The 17,118-nt window shown below is 44.3% G+C and overlaps 7 protein-coding genes across 8 annotated transcripts; 5 read left to right on the top strand and 2 right to left on the bottom strand.

Moving 5' to 3' along the window:
• Positions 1 to 1,039: 1,039 nt before the first annotated feature.
• Positions 1,040 to 1,759, top strand: TSTA_044020 (uncharacterized protein; the record flags this gene model as incomplete). The annotated part of the gene is made up of 2 exons (XM_002484843.1): positions 1,040 to 1,325; positions 1,449 to 1,759. The coding sequence occupies 2 exons, from the start codon at positions 1,040 to 1,042 to the stop codon at positions 1,757 to 1,759; spliced, it is 597 nt and encodes a 198-aa protein (XP_002484888.1).
• A 1,527-nt stretch (positions 1,760 to 3,286) lies between these two features.
• Positions 3,287 to 3,582, top strand: TSTA_044010 (uncharacterized protein; the record flags this gene model as incomplete). The annotated part of the gene is made up of 2 exons (XM_002484842.1): positions 3,287 to 3,315; positions 3,363 to 3,582. The coding sequence occupies 2 exons, from the start codon at positions 3,287 to 3,289 to the stop codon at positions 3,580 to 3,582; spliced, it is 249 nt and encodes an 82-aa protein (XP_002484887.1).
• A 1,130-nt stretch (positions 3,583 to 4,712) lies between these two features.
• Positions 4,713 to 4,943, bottom strand: TSTA_044000 (uncharacterized protein; the record flags this gene model as incomplete). Its single annotated transcript, XM_002484841.1, has 2 exons — positions 4,713 to 4,825; positions 4,892 to 4,943. 2 exons carry the CDS (start codon positions 4,941 to 4,943, stop codon positions 4,713 to 4,715), a joined length of 165 nt encoding a protein of 54 aa, XP_002484886.1.
• Positions 4,944 to 6,119: 1,176 nt separating this feature from the next.
• On the top strand, positions 6,120 to 8,060 carry TSTA_043990 (nitroreductase family protein, putative). Its single transcript, XM_002484840.1, has 3 exons — positions 6,120 to 6,788; positions 6,848 to 6,962; positions 7,019 to 8,060. The coding sequence occupies exons 1-3, from the start codon at positions 6,255 to 6,257 to the stop codon at positions 7,222 to 7,224; spliced, it is 855 nt and encodes a 284-aa protein (XP_002484885.1). The 5' UTR covers positions 6,120 to 6,254; the 3' UTR covers positions 7,225 to 8,060.
• Positions 8,061 to 10,504: 2,444 nt separating this feature from the next.
• On the top strand, positions 10,505 to 12,890 carry TSTA_043980 (C6 transcription factor, putative; the record flags this gene model as incomplete). Its single annotated transcript, XM_002484839.1, has 5 exons — positions 10,505 to 10,586; positions 10,663 to 10,853; positions 11,024 to 11,426; positions 11,474 to 12,372; positions 12,424 to 12,890. The coding sequence occupies 5 exons, from the start codon at positions 10,505 to 10,507 to the stop codon at positions 12,862 to 12,864; spliced, it is 2,016 nt and encodes a 671-aa protein (XP_002484884.1). The 3' UTR covers positions 12,865 to 12,890.
• Positions 12,891 to 12,898: 8 nt separating this feature from the next.
• TSTA_043970 (kynureninase, putative) lies at positions 12,899 to 14,641 on the bottom strand. Of its 2 annotated transcripts, XM_002484837.1 has the most exons (3): positions 13,952 to 14,641; positions 13,410 to 13,887; positions 12,899 to 13,353 (listed from the first exon to the last, which is right to left on the bottom strand). In XM_002484837.1, exons 1-3 carry the CDS (start codon positions 14,504 to 14,506, stop codon positions 12,941 to 12,943), a joined length of 1,446 nt encoding a protein of 481 aa, XP_002484882.1. In that variant the 5' UTR covers positions 14,507 to 14,641; the 3' UTR covers positions 12,899 to 12,940. The 2 variants fall into 2 exon arrangements, with proteins under 2 accessions (XP_002484882.1, XP_002484883.1); XM_002484838.1 differs by having other exon boundaries at positions 12,899 to 13,887.
• A 430-nt stretch (positions 14,642 to 15,071) lies between these two features.
• On the top strand, positions 15,072 to 16,743 carry TSTA_043960 (indoleamine 2,3-dioxygenase, putative). Its single transcript, XM_002484836.1, has 2 exons — positions 15,072 to 15,500; positions 15,555 to 16,743. Exons 1-2 carry the CDS (start codon positions 15,174 to 15,176, stop codon positions 16,269 to 16,271), a joined length of 1,044 nt encoding a protein of 347 aa, XP_002484881.1. The 5' UTR covers positions 15,072 to 15,173; the 3' UTR covers positions 16,272 to 16,743.
• The last annotated feature ends 375 nt before the right edge of the window (positions 16,744 to 17,118 follow it).

The raw sequence follows: 17,118 nt of genomic DNA, 5'->3' as shown, positions 1-17,118 counted from the left end.
CTCAAAGCACAGCTAGGTATATTTTAAAAAAAGCAATTTCGAATGTAGTCCTTGGAACTGTGTACCTAGCGTACCAGATTTCCTTTGCCTAGTGGGGTTTTCGTTTCTCAGTTGCTGCCGCTTTTGTGAGGGCACTCACAGTCAACCTCACTGAGTAAATTTCAGTCCAGGCTCACACTCACTGGACTGCTCACTTTATCATGTGATCGATCATGGTCGCTCACTGAGCGCTCACTGAGAGTATATTCCTTCTGTTTCAATTGGAGAACTATTATCATAGGGTGGTGATCTAGCGACACCCCCTAGTTCCAGCGACACCCCCATGTGACTTACTTGTTCTGATTGGACAATTTCTTGTATCATGTGATCAGAATATCAAATTTCTTTCCAAGCATTGCCATATTTTCGGCAATAGGGTTTAGGGTTAGGGCTAGTTATACCACTATTCTTAAGCATTTGAACCATTTCTAAGTGTTTATTCCAAGCTATGATAGATATACGAGTTAGTAATGGGATTTTCCCTGAGGATTCTGCCTCAGGAACTGTAGCCTCGAACAGAGCCCTGATTTTAACATAATCATACCCTTTTCCTCACTCTAAGCTGCGCATAACGCGTAGGGCGCTTGAGGTGTCTCTAGACGCCAAATACCCAAGCGGCTCTGCCTTATTTATTATATTTAGCCGCTTTTAAAAGAGTCCTAGTGTGAGGTCTAAATGGTGTTCTTAAGCAGTGGTGCGTTAGGGCTTAGTTCCAGTGAGGCTTTTGTATGAAACCCGTGGGGAATTTGCATTAGTCAAATTATAGAGACACCAATCTATATGCTTAGAGAAGAACCTCTATTCCTAGTATTTACTATTTTATGGAGATGTCCGCTATTTTTCGTCAGGGGTTGATCTATAAGTATAAGGCTCATTCCCTGATTTGCTAGATTAAAGTAGCGCTTAATCGTCTTAAAGCACTTAGGCAGGCAGCCTTATCGTCACACAACATGCTGGTCATCAAAAATTTGCATCCTTTATCCTATGGCATAGCAACTTGATGGCCTCAAATCAGTTATTAGCGTTCCTTCTCCAGGGCTATGAAAGCTCTAGAGATGATGCTGAACCTCAAAATAATCTTCATAATCAAATTCCACTTCCCTCTCGTCTAGAAGAAGAAGTGTTTGACTCACCTGATGCTATTATTGAATTTATCAATAACTTTGCCCAGAACCACGGCTATGCATTTTTCAAAAGGTGGTCAAAGAGAGCTAAAAGTGGCCATATCAAGACTGTCTTTGTGAAGTGCTCTCTAGGAGGGGAGTATCATAATTGTATGATTGAGCGTATGCGACAAGGGAGCACAATACTTGCTGACTGTCCCTTTTCCATTGTTCTGCGAGTTTAGAAAGATGACACTTGGCTTATTGATATTAAAGAAAAGCGCTATAATCACAATTCTTCGCCAGTATCTACTTATTTAGCCTATCATCGTCGTCAAATACTTGAACATGCTACCCAAATCAAAGCCCAACTAGAGAATGGAATTGACACGTGCCATATTATGGCTTCCCTTGTGAAGGAACATGGAGATAACATTGGGATAAAGGAGCAAGATATATATAATTTTAGACGCAACATGCGAAACCGCTTCTTAAATGGTCGGGAGCCAATTCATGTCCTTCTCAGCTCATTCCTGGAGACTGGAGATTGGGTTGTCAATTACCAAACCCATGAGGATATTCTCACAGTAGTGTTCTTAACCATAAGAGCTGTTTAGATTTACTACAGGTTTACAATACTGTGCTCTTTTTGGACTCTACTTACAAGACCAATAAATATCAGATGCCCTTTCTTAACATTATTGGCTTCACAGGAACTAATAAGACATTCTGGGTTGGGTTTATCTTCATAAAAAATGAAAAGGAGGAATCTTATTTATTCTACAAAGTCTTGAGCAGGTAATCTTCCGTATGGGACTAGGGCATCCAAAAACAATCATTACCGACAAAGAGCCGGCCCTATTGCGTGCAATTAAAACTGTATTTCCATATACACATAGAATCTTATGCATTTGGCATATCTAAAAAAATCTGATGGTTAAGTGTCGGTCAGCTATACGCCAGGAAGTCATTCGAATCAATTATGAGGGCAAGTGTATAAAGAGCACTCCAATTGATGAACTTAAGGAGAAGGTTGAAACTCGCTGGCTATCTTTTTAGCAGGACTTTTTGAAACTCGTCAACGCACATACTGAGGAAGAGAAAGACGCTAAGTGGAATAATTTCAGGGCTAAATATAGTCATAATGTGTGGGACACGGCATTCAAATATATCAATAAGGAATGGCTTCAAGAAGACAAGGCAAAACCCTTTTTAAAATGTTATACTAATAAGTATCTGTGTGACGGTGGCCAAGCTCAATGTATTGATCTAGCTGAGAAGACGTACATGAGGTGCTCATACACGAGAATAATAAGCATGGGAGAGAAGAAGAAAAGAAGAAGCAGAAATCCACCTCGCTAGAGGCCCTTTATATACCCCTTTGTGCGCACCCTCTTCCCAATCTGGCACCGCTGAGGCTATTCCCAGAGTAGTACCGCCTAGGGTCCTAATCCTCGGCCGGTAAGCTCCGTCGAACGTCCTGTCAGGTGCCGTATGTCAAGCTGTAACAATCTGCATCTTAACAAATAAGCAAGCTCACAGGTTGAAGGCGCTCATTAGATTATCAAACGTGACCTTGGAACTTCCACAATGGACCTACTTAGAGCTGTGCTGTCAATTGAAATGACAATTGAAAACCAACACTAAAAAATATGGCATAAAATGGAGGATGAGCGTGTCCGAGTGAAGATAGATTTCAGGAATTTGCGGCTTTTCAAGCATGTTTTAAAGGTCTCAAATCATACACTGAAAATGGTCTATAGTATCTTTGAAAGATATCTCCTCTAGAGAGCCCCCTGATAAAAAGCTAATTGAGCCCTGCACGGGTGTGACTCGACAGACTCTAGGGATCCCTTGCATTCATAAGATTAAGGAATACTATGAGGCTGACACATCGATTGAGCTTTTTAAATTCTATAAATATTGGCGGTTGTATGCTAACCAAGACCTTCCTCCTGCAGATCCACGAGAATTAGTCCTAGAGCCAGAAGTAATTAGACCGCGTGGCCGCCCTCCTGGTGTGATTAACTGGCCTACTACAAGTGAGCAAAGCTAGTCAGCTGAAGATAGATCTACTAGAAGAGATCCCTCTGCATTTGAACATCTATTGACCCAAGAGTTAAGTCGAGGACGAGGACGTGGTCATGTCTGTGGTAGCCGTGAAGGAGGACAGGTAAGGAGTGGGCGTGAACCAAGATAGTGAGGTTATGGTAGTCGTAGAAGAGGACAGGCGGGCCGTAGGCATGGAGGAAGACAGCAGGGCGGTAAATGTGGTAGCGGCTCTGCAGGCACCACTAAAGTCAACACTCAAAGACACGAGAATAAAGATAATGAAACTAGTAGGAATGGGGATGACGAGACCAACGAGAATCAGATCAGAAGAAGCAAGCGACGTGGCCATGGCCAGCCAGCGCCATGGCTAGGCGATGAGAACGAGTAATAGGCAAGGAAGGTGCAATCTTTTTCTAAGAATAATTGACTGAATATTGTACAATTAGACTAGCAGGAAAAATGACAATTGATAGTGAAGTGGTAGACCTTAGCCCTAACCCTAAACCCTATTGCCAAATATGACAATGCTTGGAAAGAAATTTGATATTGTGATCACATGATACGAGAAATTGTCCAATCAGAACAAGCAAGTCACATGGGGGTGTCGCTGGAACTAGGAGGGTGTCGCTAGATCACCACCCCGACTAAAACAATCTCATTGTCTGCGCAGTTCACACCTTTGCACTATTATTCACATAGGTAGGGCACAGAATAAATGATCTTAGAAGTATGACCCCGTCTCCCGCTTCTTTCTCTTCTGCTCTACTGTATGATGAGTGTAACTCAAATCATCTTCATTCCACAAGCCTGCCAGGTCAAAGTCAATTCCTCATCCCTGAGCTTCCAATGCTAGAAATCCTGGCGCAAATATCTCGATTTCATCCTTCCAGTCTACTAACTGAAGATTATTTGCACTAAGATCTCTTCTTTCTAAAAGAACACCAACAATAGATAGAAGGGGTTCGTCCATATTTATTCTATCGCGATTTTAGCTACTTTTTGGGTAATCTAGACATAGAAGAATCTTACGGTTGATTAAAATAAGGGTCAGCAAACGCTCTGTCGTTTTCATAATCAAATAGTCGATGAAAAGACCAGCCCAGCCCATAATAAAACGAAGATATCTGGGCATAATTCCAAGGCAGGAGATTGGCAAATTCTCCTATCTCTCCGTTAGGTTTGAATGTCATCACTGCCACTCGACCCTGATTTAAATTGTCCTGGTCGATCACAGTATAAGGTGTATTTGAGTATTTTTTAGGGAAAACCACCGTGCCGGAATAGGTCATGGAGACAGCGCGGAAATCAGCTGGGTGTAGAAAGAGGTTAATCAATAAATTGTGATAGGAGAAAAAGTTGGTATAATTCGGTATTGTAGATGAGTCAACCAAAATATCCGGAATTTGAGAGGACTCCTGGCTTGCATGACATAGGGGGTGAGTAGCCGCGTCATTGTTGTGGAAGTATAGGAGAATAAGGCTCTTGACCAGACGTAAATAGTTATCTGCATGATGCTCCTTATCCACTGAATCCAGGCAGAAGAAGCGTTTGTCCCCAAGGCCAGCCTTGGAGAGAAGATGGGGTGGGTAGTCCAATGCCGATTTTCTGGGAGGAGCACGCTCTTGATAAGACTAGAATAATTGGATATATTAGTCCAGCTTCAGAATTTAGGCGGTAGATTTGGATGTATGGCGCACATCTCGAAAGGCTTGATCCGAAGAGGCCCATTTTGCAATGAGTGCCCGTCATTGTTGCATCTCATCATTGAGATCAGTTTTTGGAACCCACTCCTCCTGGTGAAAATCATCAGTATTATGTGCATTCCACAGTTCATAGGAGATTAGCTAAGCCATTGGTTCTGATAGTAGAGCCTTATACCTCTACGAACTGACACCATCCTTTGCATTCCTCTGTCCAGTCCTTCCAATCCACATCCTCTGGTCCAACGGTCAAATCTTCAGCTGGATGAGGACGAACAAACGAGGGAATGCCACCTGGCCACAGCTTTTCAGGTGTGAGTATTGGCTGCAACATATTTGCTGAACTGGAAATATCCCGACTAGTGAGTTTGAACAAAAGCAATGACGGAGATTTGTGTGTTGATGGGAGGTTTCGCGACCCCTTTGGAGGCTTCTTACTGTCGTCACCGTGTCAACCATATATTACGGCTAGGCTTGGTATGGAATAGGCAGCATAAAACCCACAACTTGATCCTCGCTATAGCGATCGCCGAGAACCCTCTTACTAAGCTAGCGTACACACATCTGCCCCACATTTTGTATGGACGCCTGTGTCCAAGTTTTCTTCCCTTAGATAGGCTACACACAATTACACGTCCCACTCACGCTCACACACTGCCTCGTGCACGGAACCACCTCATGCACGGCATCGCCTCAAAACGCGAGAAAAACACAGATTTCAAAGTGCTATAAATCAGTCAAAATGGTTGCAATCGAGGACGCAGTTGATTATTCGAATTCCTTGGAAGAAGCTGAACAGATTAGTTTTACTTTAGTTGCACAAAATGTGTAAAGAATATGATCATAAGGTCACATGGTGACCAGTGAATGTTGAAGATTAGGTAAGCTAAACCTAATTAAGGGCTCCCACTAGTGAAAATCTGTGGTGTCCTTAACAATTCCCAGCGCTTCTCCGTTCCTTAGTCAGGAACGGTCTTGCATCTACTGAGGAGAGCGCAACCCTAACCCTGCATCACGTGGATCGGCAATACGGAAATAGTATATCCGATGGATTGGATTTGTAATGCTTGGCTAAGCAAAATTATAAGCTGTAACCAATCAGATGCCGTTCCTTTTGTGCATTAAATTATCCGCGGGGCAATTCCGCTCAATGGTACCTAGTAATCTGATTACAATACACGGTTATTTCTACTGTCTGATCTTCAAAATACCATACCAGTATTACAATACACGGCAGAATCTCAAGATTCTCTGACGATATCGCCGAATCTTCCTCATTCATTGGCCCTCAACCCTTCTTAAATACATCTTTTCTGCAGCACAATTTGCAACGCTCTTTATGTGACAATCATCATTCACAATGGCTCTCGCGTCAAGCTCCACCACCCCTCTTCGATTGCTTTCCACGTCCCATCTTCGACGCTGGCAATCTGGTGGGACTATCTTGAAGGTCGCGACTATATCTACTCCTCGCACTCCTCCTCTTTCTTCGGTCTCTTTACTTCATCAACTTAAACACAAAATTCCCTCGAGACAGTTCTCAACATCCTCTTCTAAGTCATTCAACCAATCTACCAACAAAATGGCTCCCTCAACGCAGGCTCTCATCGAAGTCGCCAAGAACAGGCGCACCTACTACCACCTGGGTCGCAACTCCCCCGTCCCTGACTCCGAGATCATCGAATTGGTCAACCAGGCCATCCTCCACATTCCCAGCTCCTTCAATACTCAATCCACCCGTATCGTTGTCGCTCTGCACGGCGACCACGAGAAAGTATGGAACATTGCCATCGACGCCTTCAAGCCACTCGTTTCTACTGGTGCAGTGCCCCAGGAGGTTTTTGATAATCAGACTAAGCCTAAGCTTGAGGCTTTCAAGGCTGCTTATGGAACTGTACATTTCTTTCCTTTCCTAACGTTGAATTGAATGCCGTCTAACGAGAATTGCTATAGATCCTCTTTTACGAAGACCCTACTCACATCAAGCCTTACGCTGAGAAGTTCCCTGCCTTTGGCTCCAAGTTTCCTGAGTGGGCTGACCACACCAACGCCATGCACCAGTGGTTCCGTAAGTATTCTCACATCCTACAACGAGGCAACATATCTCTGACAAATATTTGACAGTCTGGGCCGGTCTCGAGTCCCTCGGCTTCGGTGCCAACCTCCAACACTACAACCCCCTGATCGATGCCGACTTGGCCAAGACCTTCAACATTCCTACCGACTGGGTGTCCAAGGCTCAGCTCGTGTTTGGTTCTATTGAGTCCCCTGCTGGCGAGAAGCAATTCAAGCCTGTTGAGGAGCGTGTTAAGGTTTTCGGTGCTCAGTAAGTGTACGGATAGTAATATAGGTTTTGTTTCTAATTAAGAGGGGATGAATGTATATAGCAACTGTTCTAGATGAATAGAGTCCCTGGCATTTATTCTCTTTCTTCAGTGATAGAAAAATAAATCGCCTTTGAAGTCCGTTTCCGGGATAGTAGATGTCGCATGAATAAACCAAAAGAGAGGAGACGCAGCCATAAAACACCACCCCAAAGCCCATGCAATCCAGCCCAGCAATCAGGAGGTATGTAACCGATATCGACCAAAATAATCAAAGAAGCTCAACGCCTCGATCCCACTGCAAACTCAAAGCCCTGACCCGCATATCGACCCGCTGGGAAATTGTAATCATCGTCGAGATTGCTCTTGGCTGCCATCAATGGTGCCCAATCCGTAGTCCATTTGTGATGGATTTGATGTCGCCATCGGCTAAAGAATGACCGTTTTGAGGAGGAGGTGGAGGATGGTGAGCGCGATGGTTGTTGGTTTGCGTTTGATGTCGAGAGTTCAGTTGCTATTGGTTCGGTCATCTTTGTGTATTTTTTGTATTTTCTCGATTTACTCATAGACCGGAGATATATATCGTTCTTGGCTTGTTATTGTTTTTTGATGAATTTTTTTTATAGAATAGAATATGGTCGAATGTGATGATTGAAGTTGTTCAAGGTTGGACAAGAGCGACGTAAAACCCTAACCCTGTACACCTCCAAAAAGAGGCTTTTGTGACCTCGGGTGGAACACTCGCTTTTATATCACTGCAAACAACGTCGAAAGGCTTCCGTCTTTGAGCGGTAGAGTCATGCCAAATGGATCAATTATTTCCTTTTCAAGTACATCTAAACAATTTGCCAGATGATTATTCTATATGACGTCCCCCTTTAATAGTTGAACTGCACGGCAATTTTTCGGAATCGGGACAGTCTGCCGCCCCTTGCCACCAGGAAAGATTTTTATTCGTTCTTACAGTATTTCCTGTTTTGGTAATTTAGTCGTTGAATCTAGGGCACTTTTTGGAAATGTCTGAATCGATGGAATAGAATAGGAGAATGTACGTACTGATTCACGTAGTATATATAGTATTTATGTGCAATCGTCTGAAGTAGGTGTAGAGAATTCCTTCATGGGGAAGTATGATCCGCATGCTAGATCACGCGTAGACAGCGCGAGTCAAGGAGAAACAAAGAATTCATCTTGACTTCTTGCTATTATTGATAGGTAGATGACTTTGTATAACGCGGGGGTGTCGAGGATGCAACACCACTGAAAAAGTCTCTTTCCCTATTAGTAGCGGACCCCTCTGTTGAGGTAGAAGTGGTTGATCAATAAAGGAATCTGGCAAAAATAAGGCTAGCAAATACATCTACAGTTGGTTGTGCAAGAACCATTCTCATCTCGTCTAAATTATGTCTGATATTCCGACCTTGATCCTTAGAGACATACATCTTGCATGTCATTGCATATCAAACCTTCATACACGATTACTCTGTTCGTGTATGAAGTGGTAGTACATGCGCAAGTTAAGCTCTGCAGCGAGCAATGCCATTACGTTTTCTTGAAGCTTACTGATTGAGTGTCTAGCACTATCAAGACCTTCTACGGACCGATGCGGCTTACAAATTATGCTCAAGCTATCAACCACACCTCTACCAGATATTGTTCCATTCCCTTCATGCATGGTTCTCGTTAATATTGGGGCTCTTCTTTCTACTGTTGGTTTTCCCTATCGGAATTGGCGAGGCTGAGGAGTGTGCGCCACCTCCCCTCCGCCAATTTTGAAATGCGGCCAATACATTGTTTATCTTGGACTCTTTTCCAGCAGATCTTAATCGATGTACACAAACTCTTAAAAGTTTTCTCTGACTGGTGATTTGCTAACTGTCGAAGTAACTGGCCGAGCTGGAGGCCAGTCTGAGAGACGGGGTAAGTGAGGTTGTTATCAATTGATAGCACTCTTCGCCGCTATTTATTGATGGAAAAAGTATAGCTATTTCATGCCACATCTATCCGTGAGGCTTCAAAAGGAACACAATTAAGTCAATATATTTTCATCTTCACTGTCATGACTATCTTTTACCTCCCGTTGAATTTCGTCACTGGTGGTGTCCCCGTCTCCCTTTACCAGAACCTTGAATTGTTATTGCTTCTAACAACATTGCTTTTAGAGTCTTTTCGGAATGCACCTCTTTGACAATGCAACATTACATGGAACTCAATCATTATTCTACATATCAATAGTCTTAGTTTCCGTCGCGACATGGATTTTCTCCGGAGCCGGAATTTTTATCGGTGGTGGTGCTGAACTCTGGACTGAACGCTACCGTTATGCGCTCCAGTGGCTGCACGACAATATGCTCGAGATGGTACACGATAGACTTCTAGCCTCCTATACTTCTGAGGAAGAAACTAGCGTTAGATTGAATGATGTCTTTAGGCTTGACAGCTCAAGTTCAAACATCCCCAAATGGAATTTATACAACCTCTTGGACGAGCCATCATCCAGGAATCAGCAATCAACGGTGACATCTAAGGATGGGCCATGGTGGGGAAAAGCATTTCAGTGACTTCCATTTCGAAATGATAAAAAGTCTACTTCAACTGTTTCCTCCGTCGCCAGTACCTATTATACGTCCGCTGGTCACTCGGGCTCGTCTAGACCGCTCCATTCCTTATCATAACGTTGTCAAGGACACATTTGTTCACTCGGGTCGTTGCCTCTGTCGACAGATCTGGGGAACAGAAATTATCTGGGAGAGATCAGGAGCTTGATAAAGATCCAGAACCTGGAAAAGGGAAAAAAAACACCTCTCAGGAAATTCTCATTGGAAAACGATACGTCATACGGGAGAGTCTCCTTAGAATATCAAAACAGCGACTTTCGGTTACCTTTATAATATCTCCTTCTCCAGTAAAATCTTAACAACCCAGAATTATATTTTTACATACCCCTGGAATAGTTCCTTTTTTGATAGCACCTAGGTAAATGTAAATAACTGGCGTTGTTAAGACTTGAGCGTTCGACCAAAGAAATGATCATAAAGAAGTATAGTCCGTAGACTAAAATCACATCTAGATAGTGATATAATCTACAAAAGCAACCAGCCTTCTTTCTTTATTGGAATTGGAAGACGTTTAATTGATAACTGTGTAATGGATGTCGAGGATGACAGAAGGAAAGAGCGCCCCACTGTGCAACGGCTCGTTCCGTCCTTCCGTCTCCATCATGCATGTCTATTTCAACTTCACCTTCAACTTTATCTCAACCGCAAGTGACTCGCAGTGATTGACCATGTCAGAGAATATACGCATGCAAGGAACGCATCGCCAGGAATATCCGCACACCCCACGCCGCAAGCGTGTCGGTCTGGCTTGTGAGCCATGCAGGTACCTACTCCCCCTTCTTTCCTCGAGGCCGGGCTGAAGTAGTGCAAACTAATGGATCATCAGACGCAAAAAGACAAAATGTTCAGGTGAACATCCTGTCTGCTCGCATTGTGCACGGCTTCATCAGACTTGTACATATATTCCGAGTGGTCGCATCTCTCGGAGATCGTCTGAGACCCCAGCCATCGATGCTCGCTCTGAGAGCTCGACTGATGGACCTCCTTGGATGGTACGAACTTTTATCCTGCAAGCAAGTCCGTGCTAATACTACATGTATATTGAAGGAACGCCGTTTGGCGCACTTGGAGTTCCAAATGACGCGCGTGCTACATAGTCTAGAGTAAGATGAAATAGTTCTTATTATATGAACGGTGTGTGACCAACTAATTATACCACCAGGCGCAATGAACGACAACAGAGTCAGATAGACATCCCATTTTATCAAGATCATGCAATTCCTTCATTACCTAACTGGGAAAACAATGCAGAAGTTGCCTTACCGCCGTGGGAAAAGGTGCTTGAGATTGCCCAAGTATTTTTGGTCTACTGCGACTGCCAACCACTTCCTTTATTTCATCGCCAAACCTTGTTAGCAACATTAGGTCATCGAGATCCTGAAGTTGTTTATGCTATTTTAGCATTGGCTATCAGATTCTGTTCGTCTGATGTGTTGACTAATGCAGACGGTAACACATCTTCTCTGGGTGCATTGGTACCGTCTTATCTGGAAGCTGCGCGCGAACGTGTGATAAAGCGCGCTCTTGGTGGTCCGGTAGAAATATCTACACTCCAGACCCTCTGTTTATTGAGCATGGTGGAATATACAAGTATGACTCCTTTCTCCGAACAATTGGTCAACCACTGACAGCAAAAGATGACAATACCCATCAAGCAATAATACTTAGCAGTCTGGCTATGAACCTTGCCAAGTGTGCCAACCTTGCGTTCGAATCGGCATCTATACATAATCACGCCATCATGGAGGAACGTCGCAGGTGTTTTTGGAGCATCTGTTTACTGCGTCGATTTCAAGGCGAAGATGTACATGTTCTGGATTTTGCCAGTCCGGAAACTCTGGCAAAGTATCCAAAGAGTACCGGAATTGCTCCCGATATCACGAAGACTGATACTCCTAGTCTGGAAGTCCGAATCGCCAGAGGGATGAAAGACGAAGGCATTGTAGCGTATTATCTACAACTAAGCGAGATATTTTCTCGGACAGCAGGATACGTCAAACACAGGGGCAGGTCTAATGGATTCTTACCATGGTCACCGGAATCTGAATACTCAAAAATCATTGCTCTGCAAATGGAGAGCGAGACCCGCGTTCCGTATGTTCATCGCTTCAAGTTTTCAGGTATCCCTGATAGAACTGTGGATGATTTGCAGTCTAATCGAGACTACTGGGGTCCTTGGTTCTTTAATCAGTTTATGTATCATACGATCCTTTGTCTTCTCAATCATCCTCTATTACTCTCACTGAGTCTGCGCAACCACAGAAGCACTATTCCTGAGATTTTCATACAGCATTCATCGGACATGATATCAACGCACACTTCTTGGATTGTTTATTTTGTGAGGTATTTTGAGGAAAAGAGATTTCGGATATCTGATCCTTTCTTGGGATACTGCGCTGCTGTTGTTGCGACTATCGAGCTACAGCTCAGTTTTACCGAAGACGAAAGCATTCGAAAGGACAAGCAAGAACGTTTCGAGAGTTGTTTGAATTTTGTACAAGATTTAGGCAAGGAGTGGCCACACATGGCGAAAATGGTATATTTCAGCTGCGACAAGTTGTGTACCATTTTACTAACTCTTTGATAGGCAGAGAAACTGCAGGCCTTGAATGGAGCTGTTTCCGCATCATATGTTCCATACAGCCGAACACAAGACAAAAGTCTTGTCATTGATTTATCTAGGTTCTGGGAGATACTTGATTATTCATCCGGCTTTTCGGATGAGCGAAGTAGCCTTTTTGGATCGACACTGTTCTCAGAGAGCCGTAACAAGGCACATGAAGTCTCCAGCACCACACCTCTGCCGGAACCAACCAGAATAAGGGTTTCACGGAGAACGTCACAACAAGCCACTGGCAATAGCGGGACCATACCGGAGGAATCTGGCTATGACTTTGACACTGGACTGCTCCCATCAGAGATTAACATTCATGGAGACCAGTACTCCATGCTAGCCGAGAATTTCTTCTCCCAAGGACAAGACTTTTTGCGCAATACAGAAGATTGGTTTACTGCAGGCAACTTATGATATATCGAGGATACCGACCTTAAATACTTGGAGATACTTATCAAATTTTTCTCATTATTAATGAATATTCAGCTAACTATGCGATGGCTGTTTTCAGTTCATTGACAAATGTCCACACTTCTGTGAAGGTGTTATACAATGGGGCAGGAGCTACTCGGACAACATCCGGCTGTCTCTTATCACAAATGATGCCCGCATCTTCCAATCGTTGAGCGACTTTGTCGAGAAGCCCCGGATTGAGCAACAAACTTAATTGGGCACCTCGAGCATTAGGATCTGACGGAGTGATGATCCGAAACTTTCTCGTTTCGTCTGTTGTTCCGGCGAGCAACAAGTACTCAAGATAATGTGTGAGTCGTAATGACTTTGCTCGAAGCTGAGCTATGGACGTTTCATTGAAAACAGAGAGAGAGGAGCATAAGGCAGCCAAGTCTATAGCAGAGGGGTTGGAGACCTGGAAGCCTCCAGCGCCAGGAATTGGTTTGAATTCTTTGGCGCCTATGTCAGAACCGAACAATCATACCAATTGGAGGATGGGAACTGACTATTATCCATTTTGAATCTTACCGATCGATCACCTCCATACCAGCCTGTTAAGCGATGGCGGAACACCGGCTTGTCTTCTCCTTGACTGTAGTCCACAGTGCCATGTCGCTCGTGAACGAAGGCACCACCAATTGCCCCCGGGCCGGCATTTCCATACTTGTATGTGCACCAAGCAGCAAAATCGACATTCCATTCATGCAATTTCACATCCACATTGGCGTAAACATGTGCGAGGTCCCAACCGACTATGATACCCCGAGCCTGGGCATGCTTGGTAATCGTGGGGATATCGAACAATTGTCCACTGTAGTATTGGATACCAGGGAGTAAAAGTAGTGCTGTCTTTGAGGCATGCTCATCGATGATTGACAGAATCTTCTCGGTTGAAATGATGTATTCACCTTCATCGGGGCCAATCAAGACCATTGACTCGCTAGGCTTTCGGCCGTGCCACGCAATTTGAGACTCAATTGCATACTATACTCGCGTTAGCTTCTCCAGAATTTGGGAGAATGATCAGAATTGGTATTGATTCACATACATGATCACTAGGAAAAGCCTTCCAATCCAACAAAATCTTATGCTTGCTTTCCGTCGGCTTATAAAAACTAGCCAACAACAAATGCAAATTCGCAGTCAACGTCCCCATAGCTGCAATCTCCTCGGGACTCGCACCAACAATAAGAGCCATATCACCAGCTGCTTGCTCCGCCAACAACTGCCAGGATTTCAACGGCGAATCTTCAAGATCCCTAAAATGACCATTCACACCAATTGAAGACCAAGTATCCAACTGAGCTTGAATGTATGCACTCGTAGCTCGTGGCTGAAGCCCCAGAGAATTCCCGCAGAAATAAATACTTTCATCTGCTGATAATCCCGGTTTTGCTAACTTTGTAGCTTTCAAATTTGCCTTCGACGGGATGATGAATTTATCGCGGAATGAGCGGAGGGTGTCAGCTTGATCGAGGGATTCTGCATATTCACGGGTTTGAGCGTTGCTTGGGTAGGAAGTGGGAATGAATTTGGTGGCTTCCATTCTGTGTATTGTTTCTTCTGAGGATGGAGATACTGGTGCTATCAATGAGGGGGCCATATTGTGTGTATATCGAGGTTATGGATGAGAACCACAACTTTTCGCGCTCAAGGTGGGATACACAGGACTTATTAAACAGGATGTTAAGTTACCTAAAGAGCCAGTAAAAATAAAACTGACGTACCCAGGTATCTCAAGATAATTTGTCTCTGCAACGTCAAGATGGATCGTAACGGCTCCCGCTCTCGTTCCCGTTTCCGTTTCCGTTTCCGCCTCCGTGTTATACCGTGATTTGCCGTGCCCAAAGCCCTAAAAACGACATCAGAAAAATTTGATGGCACGTACTATTGAGGATACAGCCAACCAAAGCTTTCGAACACTTATCTCTCTGGTGAATATTCACGGGAACCTGATATCGGACGGCATTTCTGGTGGATTCGGTGGAATGTGATACCGTAAGCTGATTACTTTGTGATCATACGTTCGCCGGGTTGGTCATCATTGTCTGCCAACCCCTAGAGGTATATACCTTCTGAGGGCTGGAAGGTTGTTCATAACTTTGTTGTATATAATTTTGTGACATTTTCTGGAACCAGAAAGTACCTTGGAAGTACCCAATACACATCGACTTGTCATCCACCCTCCACCGAGTCTACTATCTACTATCTCCTATCTACCCTCATCATTGAACCATCCCATCCCTTAACAGCAGCACAAACACATCACAATGCTCAACATTCCCTCTCCACCAATCCCCCTCGATGAGTTCCGTGTCTCATACGAAACAGGCTTCTTACCCGTTCACTCCACCGCCAACAACAAAAAACTCCCTCTTCACAGACTCTCAAACCCTTATTATACACCATGGGAAGATGTCATGACCAATTTACCCCGACTCATTCAAAGTGGCGAGATTAGAAAGAAGATTCTTGACTTACCGGTCCTGTCTGTTAACGGACTTGATGCAAATGAAGAAGCCGAATGGCAGAGGGCGTACCTTGTGCTTGCATTTTTGACGCATGCGTATATCTGGGGTGGAAAGAAGGCTGAAGACGTTCGTTCTTTGAACCATCTGACGAAAATGAGTAGATATACTGACATTGGGTAGAAACTACCACCAAGCATATCCCGTCCTTTCGTAGAGATTTCGGCTCACCTCGAACTCCCTCCCTGCGCGACATATGCAGCACTAAATCTGTGGAACTTCACCACCAAACCTTCAGAAGATAACGAAGATATTGATCTCACCAACCCGGATAATCTCTACACCATCAACTCTTTTACTGGCACAGACGACGAACGCTGGTTCCTCGTCGTTTCGGTTGCCATGGAAGCCTGCGGCGCAAAAATGATTCGTCTGGTTCTCGACAGTATCGTCACCATCAACATGACTACTAATAATACTTCCGAAGACGACGGCAACACTGATATCAGCAGTAACAGAAACGTCATCCTGACAAACCTCCTGAATGAAATGGGCAAATGCATAGATGAACTAGGCCATATACTGGAAAGAATGTACGAACGAAACGACCCCATGACATTCTATCATCAAATACGACCGTTATTAGCCGGATCAAAGAATATGGCTGCAGCCGGCTTGCCGAATGGCATGTTTTATGATACGGGCGATAACAATGGGCGATGGCATCAGTATAGCGGTGGAAGCAATGCGCAGAGCTCACTGGTTCAATTGATTGATATTGCCCTGGGGATTCAACATATTGCTAGTGGAGAGGTTTCTGATAAGACGGGGAAGGATCAGCGCACTGCTTTCATGAAGGTGACTCCCCTTTGGTCCCCTTTTTGGTCGTTTGAGAATTAGGGTTTCTGACATGGTTTGAAGGAAATGAGGAATTATATGCCAGGCCCTCATCGCAAGTTTCTTGAGTATATCGCTTCAATCGCCAATATACGTCCGTATGCCCTTAGTCTCCCAGCGTCGTCGGACGTGCGACAAGCATACAACGCAGTGATTATGAAACTAGGCGGATTCCGTGATAAGCATATCCGGATAGTTTCGAGATATATCGTTACGCCTGCATCGAAGCCTGCTCCTCAGTCGTCGAAGTATGAAGAGGTTAGAGTCAACCTTGCGAGTGCCACGTCCCATAATGCAGAGTCAGATACGATGGGTACTAATACCACAAACCCGAGGGAAGAGAAGGTGTTTTATGGAACTGGAGGGACGGATTTGATTCCGTTTTTGAAGGCAACGAGGGATGAGACTAAGGCTGCTGCGAGATTTGTCGAATAGTATCGGTGATACCTAGGTATGAGTAATATACAGTTCACTTACAGATGGAGGAAGTAGACGGGTGTGAAAGTCGTGTAAATACAAATGCACACCCTAATCTTATGTACACGCATTACGATCGTTGAGTGTGGCCAAAAACTTCAAGTTCTCAATCGGGAGAAGTCAGCACATTATCAATGATATCGACATCGAGATAAAATATCAATCAAGCTGAAAGTATTGTTGAGGTCAAAGCACCCAAAGTTCCAAAGTTCTCCAGCGTTCTAGTGGGCGCCACTAACCCTAGTCTAGTCTAGCACTTCACGCCAGAAAGCTCCGGCATCCACTCCGCACTCTGGCCACTCCATTATCCCTCTCCCCCAGCTCCCTCCTGAACTTGTACACTGCGACAATTGCCATTGCATTGTCCAGTGCG

Source organism: Talaromyces stipitatus, genomic scaffold (genome assembly GCF_000003125.1).
Source record: "Talaromyces stipitatus ATCC 10500 scf_1105507295515 genomic scaffold, whole genome shotgun sequence".
NCBI classification, from domain to species: domain Eukaryota; kingdom Fungi; phylum Ascomycota; class Eurotiomycetes; order Eurotiales; family Trichocomaceae; genus Talaromyces; species Talaromyces stipitatus.
This window is presented reverse-complemented; position numbering and strand designations above follow the sequence as displayed.